We start from the raw sequence: 27,513 nt of genomic DNA on the forward strand, positions 1-27,513 counted from the left end.
GTACCTGGGAAGGAATGAGGAAGAAGGGGAAAGGAGCAAGAATCTTGTGGTCTCCCTCTTTCTGAAACAGATGAAGGAGTGCTGAATATATACATACAGAGTTTGGTGTAGAAAAACATTAAACTTAACAGTGATATAGGCAGGGATAACGGAAGGGAAAAGTACAGTATAAGGAGAAAAGATTTAAGGAAGGAACACTCACAAGCAATGCAAATTTCAACTTGGGGCAGGTCCACCAATTCCTACGCTGCAGATGAGACTTGCAATGCTGACACTGGACAGGGCCTTTGCAAATAAACCAGGCCAGAATGGTTCAACATTTAGACCTGCTGCTTTAATGAGGGCATTGATTTTATTCTCTGTCACTGTAATCTTGTCGTGAAGGATGAAGCAAGCAAGCTCAGAGACGGCCATTTCAGCAGAAGGATGAGGAGAGACTTGTTTGTAGTAGTGCTGGTCACTGGATGAAGTGAGGGTTCACCCCAATGGGGCCTTAGGTTCCGAAGAAGAACCAAACACCTTACAAACAACTGAAGAGACACTAGACTTAAGAACTCTTAATCAATGTCATGACCAATCATAAAATGATGGGAATATTAGGTAAGGAAGGAGCATCAGTATGAGCTGAGGCTACTGAGGGAAGCAAAGAACAACTAAAGGGTTACTATTATTATTTTTGGCTACATTGGAAGAAAATGGAGGAAGGGGCAGGACCTTTGCTTGGTGTAGCTGGGTTAAGGATGACTGACAAGAGAAGGCAGAACTGCTTGATTCTGGGGTTTTTTCCCCTGCAAACAAGAATGGACTTTCCCATGAAAAATGACTGAACAAAAAGGAGCAACAGAGGGATGATACCCAAAACAAGTAACGAGATGGTTGAGGACATAGTTTTAGCAAAATTTTGGAAACAGTATCTCATGCTATTTTTATGGAGAAGATGGAAAAACACAGATTATACAATAATGCAGTGAGACAAACAAATTAACGAGAAAGCATTTCTTAAGCTATCACTATGTGCAAAGCACTTGGGATCCAGAGACTATAAAGTGACTACAAAGTGATAGCAAATACCACCCTGCTCTTGGAAACTATGTCTCATGACCTGACACCACTGGGATTTGCTGAGCCTGTTGCAAGGAGTCAGGGAGTGGGGAGAGACCAGAAAAGATCATGTTACTTTGATACAGGAACTGAGGCCAGTACAAGAATATAAGCCTGGCTAAAATATGTCTATTTGTAAAAATTTATGGAACTGTATGATGGGAAGGAAAGAGCTATGGAATGGAGCTTGGGTAGGTACTTCACAGAACCACAGAATTTCAGACTTGGAAGGAACCTCACTGGTCATTTAGCTTATTCTATATTTGAAAAAGATCCCTTCTCTGACATACTTAATAAGTGTTCATTTGGGCTTTGCCTGAAGACTTACACTGAGGGAGAATTCACTACTTCGCAAGTGAGTTCATATCAAAATTTTTTTTTGGGGGGAGGCCTAGGCAATGGGGTTAAGTGACTTGCCCAGAGTCACACAGCTAGTAAGTGTCAAGTGTCTGAGGCCGAATTTGAACTCAGGTCCTCCTGACTCCAGGGCTTGTGCTCTATCCACTGTGCCACCTAGCTGCCCCCATTTCAATTTTTAATTGAAAAATTGTAGCTCAAATAGGCAGGAAGTTTTGGTAACTTCTACCCTGTGGGGCCAAAGAATACTCATGTGTCGGCCCTTCAAATACTCGAACATGGCTATCGTTTACGTCTTCTCTTCAAATGAAACACCCCCAGTCCATCTACATGTGGCATGATCTTGAGGCTGCTGGATGTCCTCTGGACACTCTCCGTAACTGGATAGATTACTGAAATCCGATCAGAAGAGACAAAGGGCCACCTGACTGCACACATTCTATTTCTTATGCAAGTACACACATGTGCTAATTACAGCAAACTGGATTTTTTCCATGCCAGTAGCCAGCAGACTAGTGGAAATACTCAATTACTTAATACATTTCCTTAAAATTTCTTTATTAAAGCAAGCAAACAGGGAAGGAATTGTATTTTACTACTAGACAACTACAGTTTCTCACTGTTGGGGTGGATAAGATGAGAAGGAAGTGAAGAATGAGCTCCTCTGTCAGTGGTGTGATTCAGACAGGCAGTGGATGAATGTGCAAACAGACTCTGCCTTGATTTTTAATTAGTCACTGAAGCCATCCTCCCCGACATCAAAACCAAGCTGCCCAAAGTTACATCTATGTTCCCATAAAAGATAGACTAGTTCCCTCCTCTCTTCTGCCATGAATTCCCCTCCCCCAGAAGATTCTCTCGTCTGCTTACCCTCCTGCTTCATATTTTTACTGCTTTAGTCCTGTGCCAATAAAAGCTACCATGAATTCAGACCTCAAGTTTCTGTCCAAACGTGGTCCAGTAACTGGGGAAATGCAAGACATTTCCATTACTTGCATCTTTGTAAACATTTTAAAAATACTTTAATCGCTTTATATTAGAGGTAAAGTTAAGCCACCAGATTCATTATAAAATTATCGCTGAATTTTGCAACATATACATAGGTACTAGTTGTAAGAATTTGATATGCATAAAACAAGGTGATGACATTTCAATTAAATTGGAACACATTAATAATTACCTTGTGCATATTACTTTATTTCATGGTGTAAATAAATATCTAGAAATTAACATGGGAAATCCTTGTATATTTTACTGTCAAATGCCCAGATTTATGGCCAGTCTCATGTTTTGTCTTATGCAGAAACCAAGGCAAAGTCAGTTAATGATGTTCATGAGCAGAAACCAAACCTCTCAGGGCTTTACTTTTTGGATGGTGCTTCTGAATTTGTAAACAAAGCATCCCATCATACCCATTCCTATACAGATCTGTCTTCAGTGGAGTCCAAACGGATTTACTAATACTCTGCTACATCATGACTGGCTGTGAGAAAGAGGAACATATGGGAGCCAAAAGGCGAATGGCTGGAAAGATCACCCTGAGAGTTGGTGCTCCCCATGGAATACTGGGGAAAAGGCCCTTGTAAACATTTAATTTTCGAAAAATATCGCTTTAAACTCCAGCTTCTGGGATAAGAACTCGCTATTTGACAAAAACTGCTGGGAAAATTGGAAAAGAGTATGGCAGAAGTTAGGCATAGATGAGCATCTTATATCGTGTAACAAGATAAGGTCAAAATGAGTACATGATTTAGACATAAGGGGTGATACCATAAGCGAATTAGGAGAGCAAGGAATAGTTTACCTATCACATCTATAGAAAAGGGAAGAATTTATGACCAAACAAGAAACAGAGCATGTTATGAAATGCAAAATGGATAATTTTCATTACATTAAATTAAAAAGGTTTTACACAAACAAAGTCAATGCAACCAAGATTAGAAGGTAATCAGAAAGCTGGGAAACAATTTTTATAGCCAGTATCTCTGATAAAAGCCTCACTGCTAAAATATATAGAGAACTGAGTCAAATTTATAAGAATACAAGTCATTCTCCAGTTGATAAAGGGTCAAAGGATATGAACAGGCAGTTGTCAGAGAAAATAAAATTAAAGCTATCTATAGTTATATGAAAAAATGCTCTAAATCACTACCAATTAGAGAAATGCAAATCAAAACAGCTCTGAGGTGCCACACCACACCTATCAGATTGGCTAACATGACAAAACAGGAAAATGATAAATGTTGGAGAAGATGTGGGGAAACTGTAACACTAATGCATTGTTGGTGGAATTATGAAATGATCCAACCATTCTGGAGAGCAATTTGGAACTATGCCCAAAGGGCTATAAAACTGTGCATGCCCTTTGACCCAGCTATAGCACTTCTAGGGCTGTATCCCAAAGAGATCATACAAATGGGAAAAGGACACACATGTACAAAAATATTTAGAGTAGCTCTTTTGTGATGGCAAAGAATTGGAAATTGAGGGGATGCCCATCAGATGGGAAATGGCTGAACAAGTTGTAGTATATGAAGGTAATGGAATACTATTATGCTACATGAAATGATGAGCAGGTGGATTTCAGAATGGATTTCACATATGCTGAGTGAAGTGAGCAGAACCAGGAGAACATTGTACATAGTAATAGTCACATTGTGTGATGACTAACTTTGACAGAGTTATCTCTTCATAGTAATGTAAAGACCTAAGACAACTCCAAAAGACTCATGATGGAAAATGCTGTCCACATCCAGAAAAAGAACTATGGACTCTGGATGCAGATTGAAGCATACTATTTACTCTCTCTTTTTTTGTTTCTTCTTTCTCGTGGTTTCTCCCATTGGTTCTAATTCTTCTTTACAACATGACTAATGTGAAAATAGGTTCAATATGAATGCATATGTTGAGCCTACATCAATTTACATGCCATTCTTGGGTCAGGGAGGAGAGAGATGGGGAGAAAATTTGGAACTCAAAATCTTATGGAAGTGAATGTTGAAAACTAAAAATAAATAAATAAATTTGATCTAATCAAATCAAATCCACTGCCTTTAAAATTTTTTCCCCCAGGACCTTTATTGGGTAAGTCCAAATTCTCAAGCCTGACATTTAAGAACCTATGCCATATTGCTTCACAACTTATATTTTCAGTCTTATCTCCTACTGTTTCCATAAAGAAACCCTTTGTCTACCAAACTGATAGACATACTATCCCCTGAACACACACTGAGCTTCCCTAACCTCTGTGCCTTACTTCACACCATTTCCTTGCTTCTTTCTCTGCTTGTCCAAATCTTGCTCTTCCTTCAAAATCCAGTCCAAACTCAAATTGTTTGTTTTAAGTTTATATTGTTCATCTATTTACACCACTCCTCGTTATCTCAAAAAAGTCCTCCTCTGATACTTCATCTTGGTGTAGAGATGGTGTAGAGACAGCCTCTCAAAGGCTACAACATGGGGCAGCTAGGTGGCGTGGCGAATAGAACACCAGCCCTGAAGTCAGGAGGACCTGAGTTCAAATCTGTCTTCAGACATATAACACTCACCAGCTGTGTGACTCTCGGCAAGTCACTTAACCCCAATTGCCTCACTGGGAAAAAAAAAAGGCTACAACAGTACAGTACAAGTTTTGGATGCTTCTCTGATGATAGAAAGACCTTGTATAGTCCTGGCAACAATCATGTCTGCTTTCTGAGGGCCAGCCTAGATATTGGAGGCTCCTCACCAATAGGCTGGTCACTCGGTGATGAATTCTTTGCCATGGCAACTGATAAAACAAAGAAAAATAAAATACTGTTTTCAGCCCTATTCTATTCCCTTCTACTTCTGCAGGAACAGAAGTTGAGAGGCGGAAAGGGGGATGATGATACTGAGAATCACAGTTTTTAAGAGTATCTATAAATACTGAGCTAGCTGTTAGTGCTCCAAATTTAGATCCCTGTCCATGGACTAATGAATGGACAACTGCTGGAGGAATCAAATTGTATTGATCCTGACATTCTCGCTATAAATAAAACCAGAAGACCAAAGGAAGTTATAGATAAATGGAAGGAGGATTTAGAGGCAAATTCAGAAGTTAGCAAAGTTGGCTTCAATGTGCGTAAAAAAGCAAAATTTCACAGGATACTTGGTCATTTTGTATTGTAGCATTCATGATGAGCATTCGAAAAGTAACTATCATGAATGTAACTGATGTTAATGTGTCAATATTTGTTATAGAAGATAAGAGAGAAATTTTATGAAGAACTCAATAAAGCCCTCCAAATTAAATGAACACATACTTCAACATTCAGTGACTTCAAAGCAACAGCAGAGGATGGTGAAAAATATGATAGAAGTTACAGTCAAGGAGTGAGAAATAAGACAGGCTAACAGCTTGTAGGCTAGACAAAAAAGACTCACAATTATATATCATAAATGTTTTTTTTCCAAAAAGAGAGTCCGGAGATGTTGGAAATGGAATACATCAAAGAACATCACAGAAAACGAATCTGATTTTATTCTAGCAGATAGGAAACGGCTATTTACCAATGTAGAAATTATTTATAAAACAACTATATTCAAGTTAGACACTGAATTCTCAGGGCAAAGATTAAAATTGATACCAAATTAGAAGAAAAAATGAACATGAGACAATATATACATATGAGGCAAAACCAACAACTATCTAAACAAACCGCTGAAGCAAAAAAAAGTGGGAAATGGATAAAATAACAGACATTCACAGAGATGACTGTCATCCCATTCACTAAGGAAGCTAAACCAATGCATATTAATTGATATGATGAAGACACCAAAAAAGCTGAGAATCTGCTTCACTCAGTAAACACTTCATCTCATTGCCAAGGTAAGAAACAGAAGTTAAGGACATGTGTTTAGAATATAAACTTGATGGTCAAATCTTATGGAGGAGAATGGTGGAAAATACACCAGTGAGAGTTGGAAGCAGAGAAAAAAACAAATTTATAAAAAGCTGGGCATGAGGCCCAATGAAGCCAGATCATCCAAAGGACAGTAAAGGATGAAACTGGAAGGATGGCAACAAGCAGACGAAAATGGAAACTATCTGTCAAGACTTAAATAGCAAACTCTTTTCTCCATCAGTGACATTGAAAATCACATTCAGAATTTAATATGTACAAAAATATTTATTTTACATTCCAATGTGCTGTATCAAGAAGTAGAAATGGTACAAAAGAAAAGCAGCTGGATTAGAGCGAGAGTACACAGAGTTATGGCAGTGAACTGTGGAGTATATAACAATTTCCAAAGAAATTAGGTAATGAATCACCTAGAGGAAGGGTGCATGGTAGACGTGAATAGGTTGCAACATATTATCAATGAACTATGAAGAAGTATCATAAAAGATATTATTAGAGAGATGTATGGCTGAAAAAGGAAGTGGGGTAGTGAGAATGAAGGACCACTGGTAGACAACCTGCTTTCTACACTGGTATCTACCTCATGTCAAGAGCTCTAAAGGAAGGTCTCCCCCACACTGGTAGGACTTAAGGAAAGACATGACTGGGAGTCATCTGGGGTCAAAAGGCTTAGAAGGGCTGTTATAGTTGTCTTCACGGTCATGCTGAAGAGGGAACACACTTACTTTGCCTGGTCCCTAGAAGACAGAACTAAGAGCAGTGGGGGGTATGTAAGAAAGGCAAATTTAGTTTTAACCTAAGGAAGAACTTGTAACAATTAGAGCTCTTGTAAAGTGCAGTAGGCTGCCTAGGGAGGTAGTGATTTACCCCTTATGGGAGGTCTTTAAGCAAAAGTCAGATGACCATGAGTGCTCTGCAGGGGGCGATTACTGTTCAGCTATTGGTTGGCCTAGATGGTCTCTGAGACCTCTTTCAAGACTAGGACTCAGTGAATGGGTTGCCATTTACGCTACTGGAGAGAATATCCACAATTTCTAATAGCTAGCATTTATACAGCGGTTTAGGGTTTGCAAAATACAAACTCATCGGAGCCTCATAACCATTCTGTTAAACAGGTGCTATTCTCTTCATTTTTCAGATGAAGAAATTGAGGCTTGAAAAGGTTAAGTGACTTCCCCAGAGTCAGACAGCTAAGAAGTATCTGAGACAGGATTTGAACTCAGGTCTTACTGAAGCCAAGTCCTATCCAAGTACTCTATCAATGCCACAACTTAGCTCCCTCTCTATGAGAACAAAGATTCATCCAAATACTAATTAAATGCTTGTTACTCTTCATAAAGATTTGTTACTTGGATTACATATTCATCTTCACAATCTCTCTTCACTCCAATCCATTCTCTATTTAGTCATTAAGGTGACTTTTGTAAAGCACAGGTCTGATCATGTCACTCCCCTATTCAATGAACTCCAGTGGCTCCCTATCACCTCCAGGAGCAAATACAAAACGCCCTGTTTGGCATTCAAAGCCCTTCATAACCTAGCCCTCTTCTACCTTTCCAGTTTTCTTACACCTTACTCCTCTCTAGGTACTCTTTGATCCACTGGAACGGCTGGTCCACAAACAAGGCAAGATACTATATCTCTCAGCTCCAGGCAATTTCTCTGGCTGTCTCCCATGCCTGGAATGCTTTCTCTCTCTCTCTTCTGACCTCAGAGGCTTCCTTAAGTTCCAACAAAAACCCTATCTTCTGCAGGAAGCCTTCCCTAACCCCTCTTATTCTACCACTTTCCCTCTTTTAATTATTTCCTACATATCCTCTATATTGCTTACTTTGTATAGATTAGGTTGTAAACTCTCTGAGGGCAGGGACTGTCTTTTGTCTCTTTTGGTATCCCCAGAGCTTAGCACAGTGACAAGCATGAAAAAGCTCTTAATAAATGTTTCCTGAATGAATGAATTCAGTTTCCTTCAGCAGTTAAAAAGAAAATGCAAAGCACAGAACAATTACTGGGTTCTGAATAAATGCTTATCATTCCCAGGAGGGCCTTCTTTTTGTTAATCATGCTGCTGTCTGCTAGACACACACCACCCAGAAACAGATTAATGTAAAAAAAAAAAAAAAAGAAATTTATGCTTTCTTATCAACATATTGGATACCCTAAAATGGAAATACAAAAAAACACTTAGAAAGCAGGTGGTGGTCTTCTCATGTAATAAGAAATGTTTCTCTTTTTTTTTCAGCCAAAAACAAGGTTTATTAAAGATCTGCCATATTAGCCAGACTCTTAAGGAATCTGAGCATCTGGGAGCTATTGGCTAGATTGTAAAAATCTGAGCATTTTAAGGGAGACAAGATACAGAAAGACAATGGGAGGGATCTAGGCGTGGCCAAGTAGTCTATGAGGTAATAGAATTCCAGGAACCTTAACTGTGGTCAAAGGAGAATGGAGCCTAGATAGGATTAAGGGCGGGAAGTGGCCTAGAGCCATAGGGAGGTAAGACAATGGAGGGCTAGGCTAGGTCAAGGATAACGGAATTGGGAGATTGGGTGTAGCTACAATGAAAGGCCACTTGATGGAATTATGGCCTCAGGGCAACGCCAAGAAAGGACAAACTGCTCATGTTAGAAGGAAAAACTTTTTACTGAATTGCTAGGTTTACGAACTATTTAATCAAAATATATGAACAATCAATCTCGAAATTCTGGTCCAGGAACAAATTTAGAACTATCTTCACCACATGATAAAATACATATTTTGCTTTCTATGCTTTATTTCAAGTCTTCAGGCCTTAAATTAGTTTTTAGTCAAGGCTGAAGTGCTTCCTTCTTCCAAGACAGAGGATGCTAACATCTTATTTATTGTTTTTTACTGTAACTTCATAACAAAATGATAAATTAGCTCATCATGAACAATTAATTCAAGGTAAAATTCTCTGTTAAATGTGGCTAAAAGAAAAGAATGTTCCCTGCTGAGCAATCATTTGAAGTTACAAACCTTATTTCCAAATGATTTCTAATATGTCCTGGGCACACTGGGAAAGAGGGAATTCTCCTGTAACTTCTCTTCTTGTTTTTTGCAGTAATCGCTGCATCCATTCAAGAAGGCATCTGCCTGGGCAAAGAGGTGGCAATACTGTTGGGGCAGCTGATATTTCTCAAGACTATTCCAACATCTGCCACTTCACAGCTTGGCATAAGAAGTATGTTTTAAAGCACAGACACCCAGCATTGAAACCAAGAATGAAATAGGTTGGTTAATCTGATGATATTTTTTGCCAATCAGAGACAAAATTCATATATATGTAAATATTACATACTAATGACCAGATGAGGCAGTTCTGAGCATGTGATATCCAACTTTTTACAGTGAACTCTTGATTACACTCGTGTGACCAATTAACATGTTCTAATCTTATTTATGATATGTTTTGTTTTTATGTGCCATTTGTTTATAAATACACGCCACTCCACTGAGCCTTCCCTTGTAATCAAGATTTTAAAAAAAGGAAAAAAAATCAGTTCACCAAAACTAAGTAACACTATCACCTAATTATGTCTGACAGTATTTGCAATATTCCATACCCATAGTCTCCCTCCTCTGAAATTAAGGGAGGGAGGTATATTTTCTCCATTCTTCTCTGGGGTCAAATTCGGTCATAGTAACTGTTTAATTTCATTTTAAAGAGTTGTTTTTCTTCATTTTTCCATTGTTGTAGTCATTATGTATACAGTTCTGGTTTTTCACATTGCAGGAATTCATTTCTCACTGGGCTAAACCCTGGAGTTCTCCATCATGCCCCAGAAACCTCTTCATCCTGGAAGATCACTTCCACCATGGAATTCACAGTTCGGCATGGAATTCACAGCTCAGCATGGAATTCACAGCTCGGAAGTTTTCTCTGCTCCTGAGGCTTCTCCTTTTGACTGCAGGGTTCTTCCCAGAGCCTCCACTTAAGGAGGGTACCCAAGTCAGTTACTTCTTCAGTTCTCCCCAGGCTTCACTCCAGATTTCTTCATGCTTCCCTCCCTGCCGCCCCCACTCCTGCTGGGTCCCTTCCTCCCTGCAAGCCCCACTCCTAGCTTTCTTTTATGTGTTTGTCTTCCCCCGTTAGAATGTAAGCTACTTGAGGGTAAGGTCCTTCTTTTTGCTTGTATTTGTATTCTCAACACTTAGCACAGTATCTGGCAGTAAGTTCTTAATAAATGCTTGTTAACTGACTGGCTGAATGTCTTTCTAAGCTCCTCTGAATTCTTTATATTCTTTTTTTTTTTTAGTTTTTAAACAGAATAGCAATATTCTATCCATTGCCCACCATGTGTTTGTTTAGCTGTTCCTCCAATAAAGGTACATCTATATTGTTGCTACTTGTTCGTTACAATAACAAGCATCTTACTAAAATGATAAAAGAGACATTTCTCTTTATTGTATGCTCACATAATTCACCCTGCAAACGGTTTCACCCAGGTGACCTCCTGAGGGTATATGCCTAGCAGTGGGATCTCTGGGTCAAAGTGTAAGAAAGACTTTAGGGGGTTAGGCTTCCACAGCAAGATAAGAAATTCCAAGATCTTGTGGATAGTCTCTCAACCAATCAGAAAGTGCTCCAAACTTTCTGTAAACAACTAAATCCTTAAGAAAGAGCCCTAGAGGCTAAACCGGTTGTAACCCATTGGATTCAAGAACAGGACCTCCACAGGGCAAAGGCTTTTCTCCACTGCTCTTGCTTAATAAGCTTATTGAATATTAACTGACACACCCCAAGGGTGGAGAGAGCCGCCATTTTTGATCATGGGATGCATGATCTAACATGACAAAGAAGAACCATGGATGAACATGCGATGGGCTGTCCAGGAAGGGTGTAACTCAGATGAAATGGACCAACCATAGCCCTGATGGGTGGAGTACGGATCTTACTAATGGTTTAAAAGTTGATTCTACCACTGAACCAGCACCCACGTGCTACTAAAGTGCGTTGTGTCGGCTTTTCTCTCGAGAAGTGTAATAAAGGCTTTTCCTTCACTCACTCACTGTAGTAGGTTTTTGTTTCAGATTTTTCTAACAAAAGGATATGGGCATTTTAATTACTCTTTTAAAAAAAGTGTTTCCAAATTACTTTTTAGACCGTCTGGATCAAATAACAGTTCTACCAACAGCATATTACTATGATGTAGCCAATTTTTTATTTCAGGTCAGCTTCCTGTATATTTCCCAAGAGTCTAATCCTGTCCAAAGGAAGGAACAAAGGGCCTGAATTGGGAATTAAAAAATCAGAAAACATTAGTGTCAGGAGAGATCTTTGAGATTTCACTTGGCTTTTGGTCCAGCAAGGGTAAGCAATATTCCTGAACTTACAGAGCAGGGTCTTTTGATTTCTGAACCATTGTTGTTGTCACTATGCCACATTGCCTTTAGATGCCCAGGTCTGCTACTACCTGGCTGTGTGACTGAGCCTTTCAACCACATTTGTTTGTTTTCTCAAGCAATAAAACAGAATTCTATCTGTCTCATCAAATTGCATCAGAGGGTTGGTCTCTTTAAGGTCATACCTATCACTCTTGGACAATGTCACTCTATTCACAGACAACCCTGGCACCTCAGCCGTGCTAGCCCCCATTTTCCATTGGGGAGATCCCTTAGGGGCCTCCATGTTGGGAAAGGGCTCAGGCTGGCCATATTTCATTCCTCAGTGTTGCTCCCTCACCCCACGTTAGCCTCCTTTTATGTCCTCCCCCATTAGAATGCAAGCTCTTTGAAGGCAGGGACTGTCTTTGTTTTTACTGGTATCCCCAGTGGTTAGCACAGATCTGGCACATGATAAACACTTAATAAATGCTGATTACCTGCCTGCACCTGAGGATATTAGTAGTTGGGTTAATCTGAACAGGAAGATTAGTTCAAAGCTATTATACTGAGGTAGTGAGAGATATGGAATAGCTGAAAGACCAGTGGATTTGAATCCAATTTGAAAGGGCATGGGTTTGAAGTCTTGCTCTGCTTTCTGTGTCTACTGACAAGTCATTTGACCTCTCAACTAACTCATATGTAAAATGAAGTTGGACTATATGCTTTCTAAGGTTGTTTCTGGCTTTAAATTCTATAATTCAAGATGAAAGCATTTAGAATAGATAAAATCATTAAATGTCAAGGGATAATTATTAGCAGCATAGAAAAATACTACATTTCCCAAACTGCTATCGGCTGGAGATGTAGAACAAAAAGCACCAAGCAGGGTTAGCTGGGGAAGAAAAGAACCGAGAAAGACTGGTGAAGAAATCTGTAAAAGATGGTAGACGTCATCTGTAGCTGTTGGACAAACAGGAGGAATTCTCAAACCGATCTGGGATCTGCATGGATCAGGCTAAAATGGCACTGGAGATGGCTGGCAAGCACAAGCGTTAGAGGTTCTGTGGGAGTGGCGGACACCTTGCTGGGCTGTGCAGATGCAGCCTGGGAGCCATAACTACGGCAGCTTCTCCTGTTTTGGTCAGAACTACTCACTTCCCCATCCTTGAAGTGCTTCTTGAGCTGCTTCTGCATCACTTTTAGTTTCTTGGACTGGACTCCACTGTAGGCCAGCAACATGCCGCCAAACTGCCTCTCAGTGATTCGCCCATTGACGGGGTCCTGACGCTCAAACTAAAAGGGAGAGAAAAGGGAGAATTTCACCACATGCCAACGTGTCAACATGGGAGAGTGCAATTAGTGTGTAAGAAAAATCTTGGAACATTTCTGACAGAGAGCACAGGATAAACGTGTACGTGATGGAAGGGCCTGCTTTTGAGAATTATAGAGAGCTCAGCATAGAATGAAAAAACGGCATGTCATGTTTACTTTTATAAAGTACTGTTGTTATAACAACCCAGTGAGATCCACAGTACTGGAATTATAACCTCATTTTACAAATAGGGAAACTGAGGCTCAGAGAGGTAAATGACTTACCCAAGGTCATTTCGCTAGCAAGAAATTGGCCACCTCTAAGGCCAATGTTCTTTCCACCTTTCCTAAGAATCAGAAGGCCAGAACTCTATCCCTGGGCTCTGTGACGTTTTGTGTGAGGACAGTCACTGCCTTCAAAGAGCTTACAAGCTAATGGGGCAGGACATAAAAGGAGGTTAAATGTGATATTGTGTAAACCTCTAATTTTCCTTCTGTGTAAAATGGAGATGCTGTAACACATTCTTTATTTACCTCACAGGATTATTTGTGAGTCTGAAGAAAGATATAATAACTGTATTAGTTCTTAAAGAAACAATAAATAAGTTTGGCTTTGGATAATTCATGCCAGTTCCCTCAAACACAGATAATCAAGAATTGGCAATCTGACCAGTTATTTTAAAAAAAAAAAAAACCAAAAACCAAAGGTCTACCAGCTCTCCAGACTATATTAATTAATATAATTATTGAGCATTGGGGTTCTCCAAATCCCTTAGGGTATCTTCCTTTCAAAGAAGGTTTAAAGCTTCCTTCAACATTATAACCAAAGGTGATGATATGCATGGAGGCTGAAAACACACACACACACACACACAAAACTCTGCAGGAAAGAATAATGGCCTGTCTCAGTGTTGTTCTTTATTCTTCTCGCTTCTCCACAAAGTTAGTGGAAATCACTAAATGTATTTAAATATGCAAATACCCTTAACCAATCTAAGGGGTCAGCAGAAAATGGTATAAAATTTCCATCTAAAATGAAGACAATGAGAATAAGAAAAAGATTGCTTAGGCGCCAGCTGCAATGTTAATGCCACTCATGAATACAGAAATAATGAAATGGATAAAGAAGTATCCAGAAGCTGACTGGAACAGGAAAACCTATTAAAGATGTGGGGATAGTAAAATTTCTCATTAGTCCATCATGAGAAACTAATGACTGATGGGGCATTTTCAGATTCTATACATGACAGGGTACAATCCTGCTCTGGCAGGATGAGTGTGTATGGACTTCACTACCTATGGCTAGATTTACCTAGGCAAGTTAAGTATTTGTTTAGTACCTCTTTTTTTAAAAAATAAGTTTTTATTGAAATTTTCTGTTTCTTACATCATCATAGTTATTCCAAATATCCCTTCCCCTCCCCTTCCCAGAGACAAATAGTATTTGTCTTTTCCCACATGAGAAATAGTATTTTTTTAAATCTTTTTTTTTTTTTTTTTTTTTTTTTTTTTGCGAGGCAATTGGGGTTAAGTGGGTCACACAGCTAGGGTCAAGTGTCTGGTCTGAGACCAGATTTGAATTCAGGTCCTCCTGATTCCAGGGCTGGTGCTCTATCCACTGCGCTACCTCACTGCCCCAACAGTATTTTTAGAAGAAGAAAAAAAATCAGCACAGCTGATCAACACATTGAAGTGCAGTGTGTGACACCTGTGGACCTCCCATCTCCACAAAGGGCTGGGCTGGAGGTATCCTCTCATATCTCTTCATTTGAGTCCTGCTTGATCTTTCATCCCACAACCCCTCCAACACTGTCTATTGCTATGTTCTGTCATTTTTACCAATTTATAGGATGTGAGGTAAAACCTCAGGGTTGTTTTGATTTGCACTTACCTTATTATTAGTGATTTTGAGCATTCTTTCATGTGGTTGTGAATACTTTGCAAATCTTCTTTTTAGAACTGTTTAATCATTATAGCATTTAGCACAGTGCCTGGCACACAGCAGGTGCTTAATCAACGTTTATTGACTGACTGACTGTTCATATCCTTTGACCATTTATTCATGGGGGAATGACTATTAGTCTTAAAACATTTATCGTTATATGTCTTGGATAGAAAATCCTTATCAAAGAAATCTTGAGATTTTTTTTTCCTATTCAACCACCTCTCTTCTTATCCTAGGTTCATTAATTTTGTCTGTATAGCAGCTTTTCACTTTCAAGTAATCAAAGCTATTTATTTTATCTTTTGTAATTGCCTCTATCTTGTTTAGGTAAGAATATATCTTCTACTCAGAGCAGTGAGAGATATATGATGCTTCTTCTCCATTTAAAAATAGTTATTATCTTTAATATTAAGGCTACATATCAGTTTTACTGTGGAATATGACATAAGGTGCTAGTTTTAAGCCTAATTTCTGCCACACTGCTTTCCAGTTTTCCTAGCAGTTTTTTCCCCTAGGTAATTTATATTTCCCACGTTAACAAACCCTGGGTTGTTTTCTTCTATTGTTTCTGATTCTTCCTTGTCTAGTCTCTTCTACTGATTTATCTTTTTCATCTAATACCAGAAGGTTTTGATAACTACCATTTTATAATATAGTTTGAAGTTTGGAAGTGATATTCTCCCTGCACCTCTACTTCTTTTCATCATTTCCCTTGATATTCTAGATCTTTCATTTTTCCCAACGAATTTTATTATTTTATTTAGTTCTATAAAGTCCTTTGGTGATTTTATTGGTATAACATTAAAGGTGTAAATGTATTTTGATAGCATCATTATTTTTATTATATTAGCACAGCTTCTCCCTGGGCATTGAATATTTCTCCAACTTTTGAAGTTTTTCTTTATTTCTTTTAGGAACACTGTAATTGAATCTATTCAAGTCTTCTATGGACTTTGGTAAGTCAGTCCCTGGTTATTTTGTGCATTTTTTAGTTATTTGGAATTTTCTATTATTTCTATTACTTTCTATTATTCCTTCTTGTGTCTTATTATTATATAGAAATGCTATTGATTTTTGAGGATTTATTTTGTAATCTGTAACTTTGCCTTAGCTATTAATTGTCTCAATTAGTATCTTTGCTCATTCCCTAGGATTTTTGTTTAGCACCTTGTACAATGACAATACAACCTTAAATAATTTCAGTGATGGAATGGGGAGCTCTGCATTGAGCTTCGATTTTAAAAGGGCCTGATAATAATAATGATAATAATAGCTAGCATTTATATAGTGCTTACTATGTACCATATGCTGTACCACATGCTTTACAATTAATATTTCATTTGATCCTCACAACAACTATGGTAGGTAAGTGCAATTATTATTGCCATTTCACAGATGAGGGAAACTGAGGCAAATGGGTTAAATGACTTGCCAGGGTCACACAACTAGTATTTGAACTCAGGCCTTCATGACTCCAGGGGACCAGTACTCTAACTCTATCTTCAAGAATCAAAAATCACCTAGCTGCCTCTCTTATTAATAGAGGTCATGTTCAAAATATGAAATCAGAGGTCACAATTATAGTAGGAATACAAAATAGTGGTGAAGTCCCAGTAACATTAGCTTCAGGCTGCCCAAACCCAGTGTTAACACAAAGCTTTCCAACTTTGCTTTGTATGACAGGAAAGGATTTTGAAGCTATGCACAACTTGGGAAGAAAAAGAAAGCGGCAGGACTGATGTCTGAGTATAAGAGATAAGGGTAAACGATGTCAGAAAGAAAGCAGAACTACTCAATTCCTATTGTGTTTCTGTATTTGTTATCAATAATCCTAAGACTATAAAGAATGGAACAAAAGGAACTCTGATGAGTTAACGTGAGCTAAGGTGATGAGTTCAAGTCACTGGGCCCCGGTGATTTGGCAAACGCCTGACCAAGAGCTTTATGAGGTCTATAGAGTTCACAAAACCGCTTGTTTTGAAGTAACTGTCCGCACATGGCACTATTCTAGGCCCTGTCAAAGCAAGTGGAAAACATGGCCCCCACTCTCAAGGTCAGGACACTTGAATGAGCTTTTGCTATCAGAGTATTCATCAGATAAAGGCTTCTGAGTCTTCACAGAAATTTTAATTCTTTCACATGGGGCAAAAAAAGAGTTCCAAGCTTAGACTTAGTAATTCTCTGGCTAAAACACATTTTGTTCTTCATTATCATGGGAAGTAATTGTGCTTTGCTCTTCTCAGTGGTTTATGAAGTAAGCGAAAAATCTTTATAGCTCTGTTTCCTTGGAGGCATAAAACTTTATCACTATTATAGTTTTAAAGATGACAATGTCCCAGAAGCAGTTCTAAATCCCCATGTTAGCCATTTTAGGAATGCTCTTTGAAATCCTGAACTTACCTCTGATACTCCCCCCCCCCCCTTTTAAAACAAAGGGAGCCGAAAGGGGCTCGGAAACTATGAAGTTCAGTTGTCCATGTAGCATCAACTCCTGGTTAGATCTGACCATATGGCTCTCTAATGGAAGAAAATCCACGACCTCACTATTGTGTCTCGCATATGGTAAGGGCTTAATAAATGCTTCTTGACTGGCATACTTGGGGCTGTTTCTTTTTCAAAACCATACACAACGGATACATTTTTCAATTTAGGCAGTGGAAAGTTCAGTCCTGCCGGGGCACAGAAACCATGCTGTGGGATGGAGGCCACAAAACTGAGGGTCCACATGGGGGGACAAGAGGATCTGATACTGCATTAAGCAGGAACATTTCAGAGGAAAAGGCAGGGGCTACCTCTCAGTGCAAAATAAAATCAGAATATCTGGTTAAGTGACTTGACTATCATTCACATTATTCCTACAGCCAGGAGAGGAAAGTGTAACTTGCTCCCCTGCATTTACAGAGAACTGGTTGGAAGCAAATCTGCAGGAAGAACTCAAAGTTCTTGGCCAATACTTCATATGACAAATGTACTACAATTTTAAGACAAAAGCAACAGTTTCTGGCTGAGCATTATGTAAGTCAACAAATATTTATTAAGCCTCTACTGTGAAGCTGGCATTATGAGAGATGAAAAAGAAATAGAAGAAAGGACAGCCCTTGCAAAGGACTAATTGAAGTGTCAATACTTAACACCCAAAGAATAATTGGCAAACAATCTTGTGTCAGTTCAAGTGCTGAACTGTGTAGAAAAGATGAGAGCTCCACTTTTTACACTAAGGGAAAAGTGTAAATGCAGAATCAATAGCAAAGCTATATTTGGAATTCAGAGTTTTCACTCTTAGGACAGAAAGTCATGGTTTCATTTTATCTTCCTAAGAATCCCTTGCAAGGGGCTAAAAAAGCCTCCAATGATTCCTTTGCTCTTCTGGAACAGCCAAGTTCAGTAAGTGCCTATCATGCTTAGGCAAGTTATTGCAAGTCTCTGGGACTCAGTTTTCTCATCTGTAAGAAGAGTCTGGTTTAAAGGGTTCTTAAGGTACCCAGGACCTTTTCACAACTGCAGTCTGTAAATTAAACAATACTGCCACCTGAACTTAAATCTACATTTAAAATATTAGGAGTCTGAAAAAAAAATACTCTAAAAGTAAAGTGAGTGCCAGTAACAGGATGGATAGAGTGGCAGCCTCAGAAGAGGCAGGCAGAAGAGGGCAGCTAGGTGGCACAGTGGATAAAGCACCAGCCCTGGATAACACTTACTAGCTGTGTGACCCTGGGCAAGTCACTTAACCCCCATTGCCTAACCGAAAAAAAGAAAAAAAAGAAACAGAAGAAGCAGGCAGAGGTCCTGACTTGAATCTCATGTTACAGTCTGTTAGCAGTGTGGCCATGGACAAGCTGTGTACACAGAGCAGCCTGCAACCCTCAGAGGGCTATGCAAATGTCAATGATTCAACACAACAGAAGGATTTTAAGTTTAAATTACTCAGAACTGGTAGCAAAGACCTGTGTTATGATACTCTGCATACTAAGTCACATAGAGACATAATTCAGTCAGAACAAATATAGCTATAGAGCATTAACTCACAATAGTCTATATGCTTTTTCTTTTTAAAATTTTCATTTTATTTTTCAACTAACAAATATTTTTTTCTCTCTCACAAATCAAATTTAAAAGAAAAAAAGAAAACTCTTGTAACAAAAATACATAGTCAAGCATAACAAATTCCCACATCATTCACCTACATATATTTTCTACAGAACGACTTGAGATGAGGTGAAAGGACTATAATACATGAACACACACACACACACACACACACACACACACACAGAGACACACACACACACACACACACACCCATTCTTCCAGAATCCGTGATTTATCATGGTGAATGGCCTTACAGAGTTGCTGTGGTCAAAAAATTCAAGTAACTCGGCCGCCAGATGACAGACACGCAGCCCTTTGCTGGGTGTGTGCTTTAAGCTCTCCTGGCTTGGTGGAGCCACTAAGAGCCTACTATTATACAGTCTCTGAGAATCCAGGAAAACCTCCTCTCCAAGATGAGGCATTGGAGGACTTCAGTGAATTTCTACAAATGTATAATTGAAGTTACTTTAACTTGAGATTTGAGAATTAAATGGAGAGATTTTCTCCTTCTGGAAAGGAAATTTTATAAGAAGAAGAATTATACGAAAGTAAAGGATTTAAACATACTGGAAAGGGAACACTGGAGACTGGAGCTCCTGCTTTCACTCTATTACCCCATAATCATGACCAGGTCACTTAGTCTCTCTAGGTCTTAGCTTCCTTATTATCTCATTATCCACTTATTTATATGTCACAAAAAATTAGGTGCGGACATGACATAAGGGAGAAGGAAAGGGAATAAGCATTTATATGGTGCCCACTACATGCCAGGCACTAGACTAAATACTTTTTTTTTTTTTAACAAATATTATTTAATTTGATCCTCACAACAACCCTGGGAGGTAGGTGATATTATTGTCCCCACTTTCACACATAAGGAAACTTCAGCAGAGTCTAAGTAACTTGCCCAAGGCCACATAGTTACTAAACACCTGAAGCTGAATTTGAACTCAGGTCTTCCTGACTCCAGGCCCAGCGCTCTATCCACTGCGCCATCAGCTGCCACTAACAACATAACAGACATAAAACATAAAACTCCTATGGAGTAAAACGCTACAGAACACAAGATTTAGTACGTCAAGTAACACCACCCTACTTTAAAGTTTACAAAATGTAAACAAAATTATGCTCATGATTTCATTTATGTGGTAGGTGGTACAAATATGACTATCCTCATTTTATGGATGATGAAAGTAAGACTTGGAGAGGTCAAATAACTTAATTAAGATTATACAACTAGTGACCAACAGAGCCTGACTAGAATATACGTTCTGACTTAGTTCAATGATATGTTATTTAATGCAGACTGGGAAATTCACTGGTTATTTGAATGAAGCAGCCTCCTTTATTGTCCTCTGAGTATAGCAGGAAGTACTAGTTAACTGGGGGAGCCTGAGAATTTTTTTTTTTTGGAACTTTAATGCTTCATGCTTCAGGATCCAAATAAAATGTCTTGGTACATTTAAGCATCAGCCTACATGAAAATACATCTCCCAGCACCTGGCACGGTGTTTATAATATTATTATTATTTATAATTATTAATTATAATAACACAGTAGCCCTATCACATTGTCTTATAAGCTAGACTTGCTTAAACAAGTTCTCCAGGGTTACTAGACTGCCTTTAATTCTTCTGCTCACCTTCAGAGTCTGGCATCTTTGAGATACTTCACATTTTAGATACAAAAATAAAATATGAGGTCACTAGGACTTTCTCCTTCAGTCAAATTCAATCAAAATCACTTCTGGACTGAAAAGAACATTTCATACTAATCCAACCCACACTGCATCTCCTAATGCTATGAGATTAAGTGTTACTGTTTTTACACCCTTCTACCCCATTTGAAATGGGAAGCAACTGGGAGAGCATGGGAGAGAAATTCCTAAGTTATAGGGACAATTTAGTACTAAAAGAATAAGAAGCAAAAATGGACTAAAAACCCCACACAACAAAGGTCTCAAGATAGCTGAAGAGTAATCAATAGTACCAGACTATCTCTCTTCTGGTATTTGAAGTACTTTTATTTTCCCACAAGGTAAGAGTTATATAAATATGGACAAGCTGAAGCTTCAGCAAAACTACCTGCTGTTTAATATTCCAATCAGCCTGAAAAGTTAATGTGTATAAGCTCTATAAGGAAAGGGTGTGTAAGGCAAACCTCTGCATCAAGGAACAGATCTTAACAGGTGCTCAAGGGTCAGGTTCTGCTTTCATTGACCTCCTTCAATTATAACTCACAGTAACTTTAGAAAAAAAAAATCAAACCAAAAAAAAGAATCTCTGAGACTTAAGCTCAAAGTGATCAGAGGCACTATACTTTTCACTAAGTAGCCCAAAGCTCTGCTAACAGAGACATTTTTTATTGAAAAAGGATAGAAGATATGGGATAGCTCTTTGGGCACAGGGAGGGGGAGAGAGGGGGAGAGAAATTTAGTTGATGTAAAAACAAAAAGACAGCAGCAAAAGTTCATTAAAAAAAAAGATAGTAACATCTAACTATAGCATGAGCAATGAGAGACAAATGCAGTAGGAAAACAATTAATAACTTGCCCATACAATTTGCTCTCCTTCTCCTCCATATCCTCCTCACCTGGAGCCAGCTCCTTGGACTCTATCAAGTGTGCAAAAGTCAGAACATATTTCTGTACTACTTTTGTCCTGGCCTTGCGGATAGCATGTTACCATCAACCAGCCAGCTGAGGTTTCAGCCTGTTCAAGAGTGACAACATGGCCTCTGGATGGGATAATTTTACCTTAATGGCATGGGGCAAACTGTAACAGGCAATAGCCAACACTGGGAACTCTTAAAAATAATGGTCATGATGTGAAAGAGGCACTTGAGGGGAGCTTAATTCTGAACTCTGTCTCTGGACTTTATTAATTTTGTAATTACTTATTAACTGATTACTCTTCCGTCTCAGAGTAGATGATTAAATTAAAAAATCAAGGTAAGTAACAATGTAATATTTAAAAAACTAGTAAATGATCTCTTAACAAGTAGAATTCAAACTGGAAAGAAATATTATGAATGCAATGAATGTGGAGAAACTTTCAGCTACTGCGAAAATCTTATTCAATATCAGAGAATTCATATTGGAAAGAAACCCTGCGAATATTAGGAATATGGCAAGGCTTTCTTTTGTTGAATCCGATAAGTCAAGTCATACTGGAGAATAATTATAAATGGAATGAATGAGAGAAATCATTTGTCAGCAGGTTATCACTTACTTAATATTAAATAATTCATATGAGAGACTATGTGAGCATTGGCCTCTGACAGCAGAGGAAGAGCAAGGTGGCCAGCATGCATAAACCTGCTGAAAAGGATCTTAGAGCTTGAAAGAGAACACTGACCTTTCTACCAAAGCAGAAGATAAGTTCTGTTTGTAAAACATCACAGAGGAGAAGGATGGAAGATTTTGAGCAATATCACCTCATAAACAAGAAGCAACAAAGGGGAAAAGACAAGTTTATGGAAAGCTCAATAAGAGTTCTTATTAAGCCTGATCATCCAGGGGTGTTTGAGGATGAAACTGGAGGAAGGCTAACAAAGAGAAGACAAATGAAAAAGATCTGTCTAGATTTCTGCAATAAATACTTTTCTCCATTAAGGACAGTTAAACCTCCATATTTGTACTGTAACAGGATAGTCCCCAAAGTGCTTCCTGAGGAAGTAGAAATGGCACTTAAAAAAAAAAAAAGGTTAAGAGTAGCACTATTAGACCAAGTATATGCAGGGTGAGAATGGGGGTGTCCATGCTGGAAGTGACATAATTTTGAGAGCACTGAGGAAAGAATTTTTAGGATATCAAAAAAAAGGGTAGCAAACCCTTGGGGGAAAAAAATTTATGAGAGAATTAGCATGCCAAAACACTAGAGGTAGAGTCATGAATGGATGCAACCATTCAGGGAAACAATCTGGGACTATCCTGAAAAAATTATGCAACTGTGCATATCCTTTGACCGAGCAATACCACTATCCCAATGACATCAAAGACAGAGGGGAAAAGGGCCTATGTGTATACAATTAAAGCAGCATGTACTACTGTATGAAAAAAAAAACCTCGAAAATAAAGGAAGTCCTTATCAATTGAGGAATGACTGAACAAATTATAGTACATAAATGTAATAAAATACTACTCTGCTGTAAGAAATGATGAGATAAATTTGGAAAAACATTAGAAAACGTATATGAACTAATGCAGAGCAAAGAAAGCAGAATCAGAATAATTTATGCAATGAATACCACATAGGAGAACAAGATTATTTTGGAAGACTTAAGAACTCTTATCATTGACCAATCATGATTCCAAAAGATTGATGATGAAGTATGCTTCCCATTTTTTGGCAGAGATGACAAACTAGAGGTGCAGAATGAGACATGCATTTTCAGACACAGCCAATATATGTATTTGTTTCACTTGACTTATATGCTACAAATATGGGCTTCTGTTGGGGAATGAGGAACAGATAGTAACAGCATAAAAAAGAAAAGATTATTAATAAAATATTAAAAATGCATAGGAAAAAACAGAAGGAAGTTCAGAAGGGGATACAAATAGGGTAGTGTTCTTCCCATCTTGTTAAATTTAACACACTCTTTTTGGAAAACAAAACTATATTACCTAGTATTTTATGTTTCATATACAGTCTTCCTTTTTCCTCCTTTGTATATTAAAATGCTAATGATTGTTGATGTTTAAGATCAAAATTGAAAAGATAAAGAAAAAAAGAAAAAAGAAAAATCATTTCCTCCCCAAAAAGTACTTGGATTTTGAAAATATCAATAACTACTGACCCATCTCTATAAAAATCATTACGAAAATAATTTACACTTGTATTGTTTATGAGAATCAGTATTCTTCCAGTGATCTTGTATAGCCATGAGTCATATAATACCACAGACTCTGAAGAATTAAAATTGCAAATGACCCAGAGGGCAATGGAAAAGTTCATATTGGACAAGAGGATATTGCAACATATTCCTAAGGAAAACCCCCACAAGAGAAGTGACATAAAGAATATCAGAGAGGAGTATGGTATATCCAAAAGAGCTCCAACTAGCAGCAGCTGGGTGGCACAGTGGATATAGCTCTGGCCTTGGAGTCAGGAGGACCTGAGTTCAAATCCGGCCTCAGACACTTGACGCTTACTAGCTGTGTGACCCTGGGCAAGTCACTTAACTCCGATTGCCTCACCAAAAGGCAAAAAAAAGAGCTCCAACTTGACTCAGGCCACACCACTCACTTCCTTTGTGACCTTGAACAAATCACTTTGTCTCCGTGGGCCTCAGTTTCCTCCTGTGTAAAATAAGTCTGTTAGACTAGATGGCTACCTCTCGGTCTATGATCCAGTGATCACACATGCAAAACTAAGAGAGGCAGAAGAGACATGTAGTAAGAGTGAGTGAGAACTGATGGAAGGTCCACATTTTCCGCTGGAATCACTCAAGGCCAAGTTCTTGAGAAAATCTCTCAGCATATTGGGTAGACCGCCTATGGATGGCAGGCCCTGGGCTACACCATTGGAACAGGCACATACATGACTGAGATTACAGACTGATCAAGCAAAGAATTGTCTTATTAAAATATAATTAGATTAAATTCTGAGGCTTTACACGGACAGTTACTCCATAAATGTGATTTAATCATATTAGTATTTTTTGAGAGTTTATGGCTTATAATAGTGTTTGTTTTGTTAAATAAAGTGTAATTAACTTAATTAGATAAAGCAGTACCATTTCAGCTGTCTTTTTTCCTAATATTTATTGATTTTTAGTTTTCAACATTCACTTCCATAAGCTTTTGAGCTTTAAATTTTCTCTACTTCCCTCCCCTGCCCCCTCCCCAAGAGGGCGTATAATCTGATATAGGCTCTACACATACGTTCTTATTAAACATATTTTCCCATCAGTCATGTTGTAAAGAAGAATTAGAACGAATGGGAGGAACCACGAGAAAGAAGAAACAAAACAAAAAAGAGACAGAGTAAATAGTATGTTTCAATCTGCATTCAGACGCCATAGTTTTTTCTCTGGATGTGATAGCATTTTCCATCATGAGTCTTTTATAGTTGTCTAGATCCTTGTATTGCTGAGAAGAGCTAAGTCTATCAAAGTCAATCATCACATAATACAGCTGTTACTGTGTACAATGTTCTCCTGTTTCTGCTCACTTCACTCAGCATCAGTTCAAATAAGTCCTTCCAGGTTTTTCTGAAGTCTGCCTGCTCATCGTTTCTTATAGCACAATAGTATTCCATTACATTCATAAACCGCAACTTGTTCAGCCATTCCCCAATTGATGGACATCCCCTCAACTTCCAATCCTTTGCCACCACAAAAAAGAGCTGTTATAAATATTTTTGTACATGTGGGTCTTTTTCCCACTGTTATGATCTCTGTGAGATACAGACCTAGAAGTGGTATTGCTGGGTCAAAGGGATAATAGTGGGGTTTTTTTCCCTTTTTTTTTTAAGGCAATTGAGGTTAAGTGACTTGCCCAGGGTCACACAGCTAGTAAGTGTCAAGTGTTTGGTCTGAGGCTGGATTTGAACTCAGGTCCTCTTGACTTCAGAGTCGGTGCTCTATCCACTGTGCCACCTAGCTGCCCCGGGGATAACAGTGTTTTAAAAGAGACAGTAGCTACTTCCAAGACCTTGAATTTTCCTGGGTCTTGATATAACACAGTATCTGAGAGACTGAGATTCCCTCTGTTGTAGAAAGGGTTTCCTATTTAGTTATTTTATTTTATGGTAATGCAGTTGGCAATTAATTAGCAAGCAGCTTTGGAAATTTCATATTGCTCATTTTTTAGTGTTTCAATTCAGAATGCAGATATGTCAATTTATACCATTCTGTGCACCACTGTAGTTTTACATCTTCCTTGCTTCTATTAGGCAGTTTTTAGGATTTGCTCATTCGCCAATGATTACTCTCTACCCCTTTAGACAGCCAGTCTCTGAATAGCTCTGTCCCATTTCCAATAATGGTAATGGGCAACTAGGTGGCACACTGCATAGTGTGCCTCAGTTTCTGCATCTGTAAAACTGAGCTGGAGAAGGAAATGGCAAACCACTCCAGAATTTCTGCCAAGAAAACCACAAACCCAATTAAAATGACTGAACAACAATAAGCACCTCTGCTTCTTCTTCCAGAATTATTTATCAAAGAATCTCAGAGTTTACCTAATCTAGTGCTTCTTAAACTGTAGGTCACGACCCCCAATAGGGTCGTGACCCAGTTTATGAATGGCTGAAGGGGTTGCGAGTGGAAAAAGTTTAAGAAGCCCTGATCTGATCTAATCCAACCTGTACCTCAAGAACAATCTCATCTACAGCATACTTAGATCCTTCAGGCTCTCCTTAAAGACCTCCAGTGATGAACAACTCACTACCCTCCATGTCAGTCCATTCCATTTTTGATCAGCTCTAATTTTTAGGAAGTCTCTTCATACCTTGAATCAAGGGCTGCCTATCTGCAACTTCCATTTTTCATTTACTGGTTAGACTTCCTCCAATTTCATCCTTAAACACCCTTGGGATCATCTGGCTTAATTAGGTCTTTTGTCAAGCTTTCCGTGCTTTCCCTCCATTCCTTCTTGTTTATGAGGTGACATGACTCATAATCTTCCAGTGTTCTCCTCTGTAATGTCTTAAAAAAAAAACCTAACAAGTTTATCTTCTACATTGGTAAGGCCCTTGGTCATCATTTCTCTTTCCTTGACAAAAATAGCAAATATTTGCTGAGGTGTTTTCCAAGCTTTTTTGAATCTTTTTGGTTTGGATGTTGCACCTTCCTGTCTTGAACATTCTTCACCTTCTGTTTTTCCTGTTTGACTTTTATTCTTCCTTCAGGGTAAACTTCTCATTCTAATTTCCTCACAATCCCTCCTTGATTACTGTGGCGCATGCTGATTTTTTCTGAATGTTTTGAACTCTTATTATATGAGGAGTCTACACTAGTGTTGTCAAACTCAAACAGAAACAGGGCCCACTAAACTATATATAAGGATCCCTGTGGGCAGTGTATTGAATTAGAAAACCACACATTAATATTATTTATGTTTCACTGTATTTTTATTTATTTTGTTAACTATTTCTCAATCATATTTTAATCTGTTTTGGGCCATAGTCAGGAGTGTTGTGGGCCACATGTGGCCTGTGGGCTGCATGCTTGACATCAGTAGTCTGTACCACTTGGTTTAGTACCTGATTACACAGTACCTTAGATTGTTCTCTAATTGTTTGGATAGAGAGCTTGGCTTCTCAATAAAATTATAACCTTCTCAAGGGCATGAACCACGTCTTTTATGCCCCTTTTATTACCTGCAGTGCAAAACATAAGTGCTAGGCACAAAATAAGTACTTAATAAACACTTGATTGACTGATACTATGTCCTCTCGGCCTCATTAATGACATTTACTTCTGTCTTACACACACACACACACACACACACACACACACACACACACACACACA

The 27,513-nt window shown here is 38.5% G+C and overlaps 1 protein-coding gene across 2 annotated transcripts in view; it reads right to left on the reverse strand.

Annotated features, from left to right (window-relative positions):
- The window catches only part of MICU1 (mitochondrial calcium uptake 1), a 219,089-nt gene that overhangs the window by 36,574 nt on the left and 155,002 nt on the right, over positions 1-27,513 (reverse strand). For both annotated transcript variants that reach the window (XM_027860205.1, XM_027860199.1), the window contains exon 9: positions 12,843-12,980. In XM_027860205.1, the coding sequence (XP_027716006.1) occupies positions 12,843-12,980 (138 nt within the window). The remainder of the gene's footprint in view (positions 1-12,842; positions 12,981-27,513) is intronic.

The sequence above is a fragment of the Vombatus ursinus genome, unplaced genomic scaffold, assembly GCF_900497805.2.
Source record: "Vombatus ursinus unplaced genomic scaffold, bare-nosed wombat genome assembly UNPS02000749.1, whole genome shotgun sequence".
Classification (NCBI taxonomy): Eukaryota; Metazoa; Chordata; class Mammalia; order Diprotodontia; family Vombatidae; genus Vombatus; species Vombatus ursinus.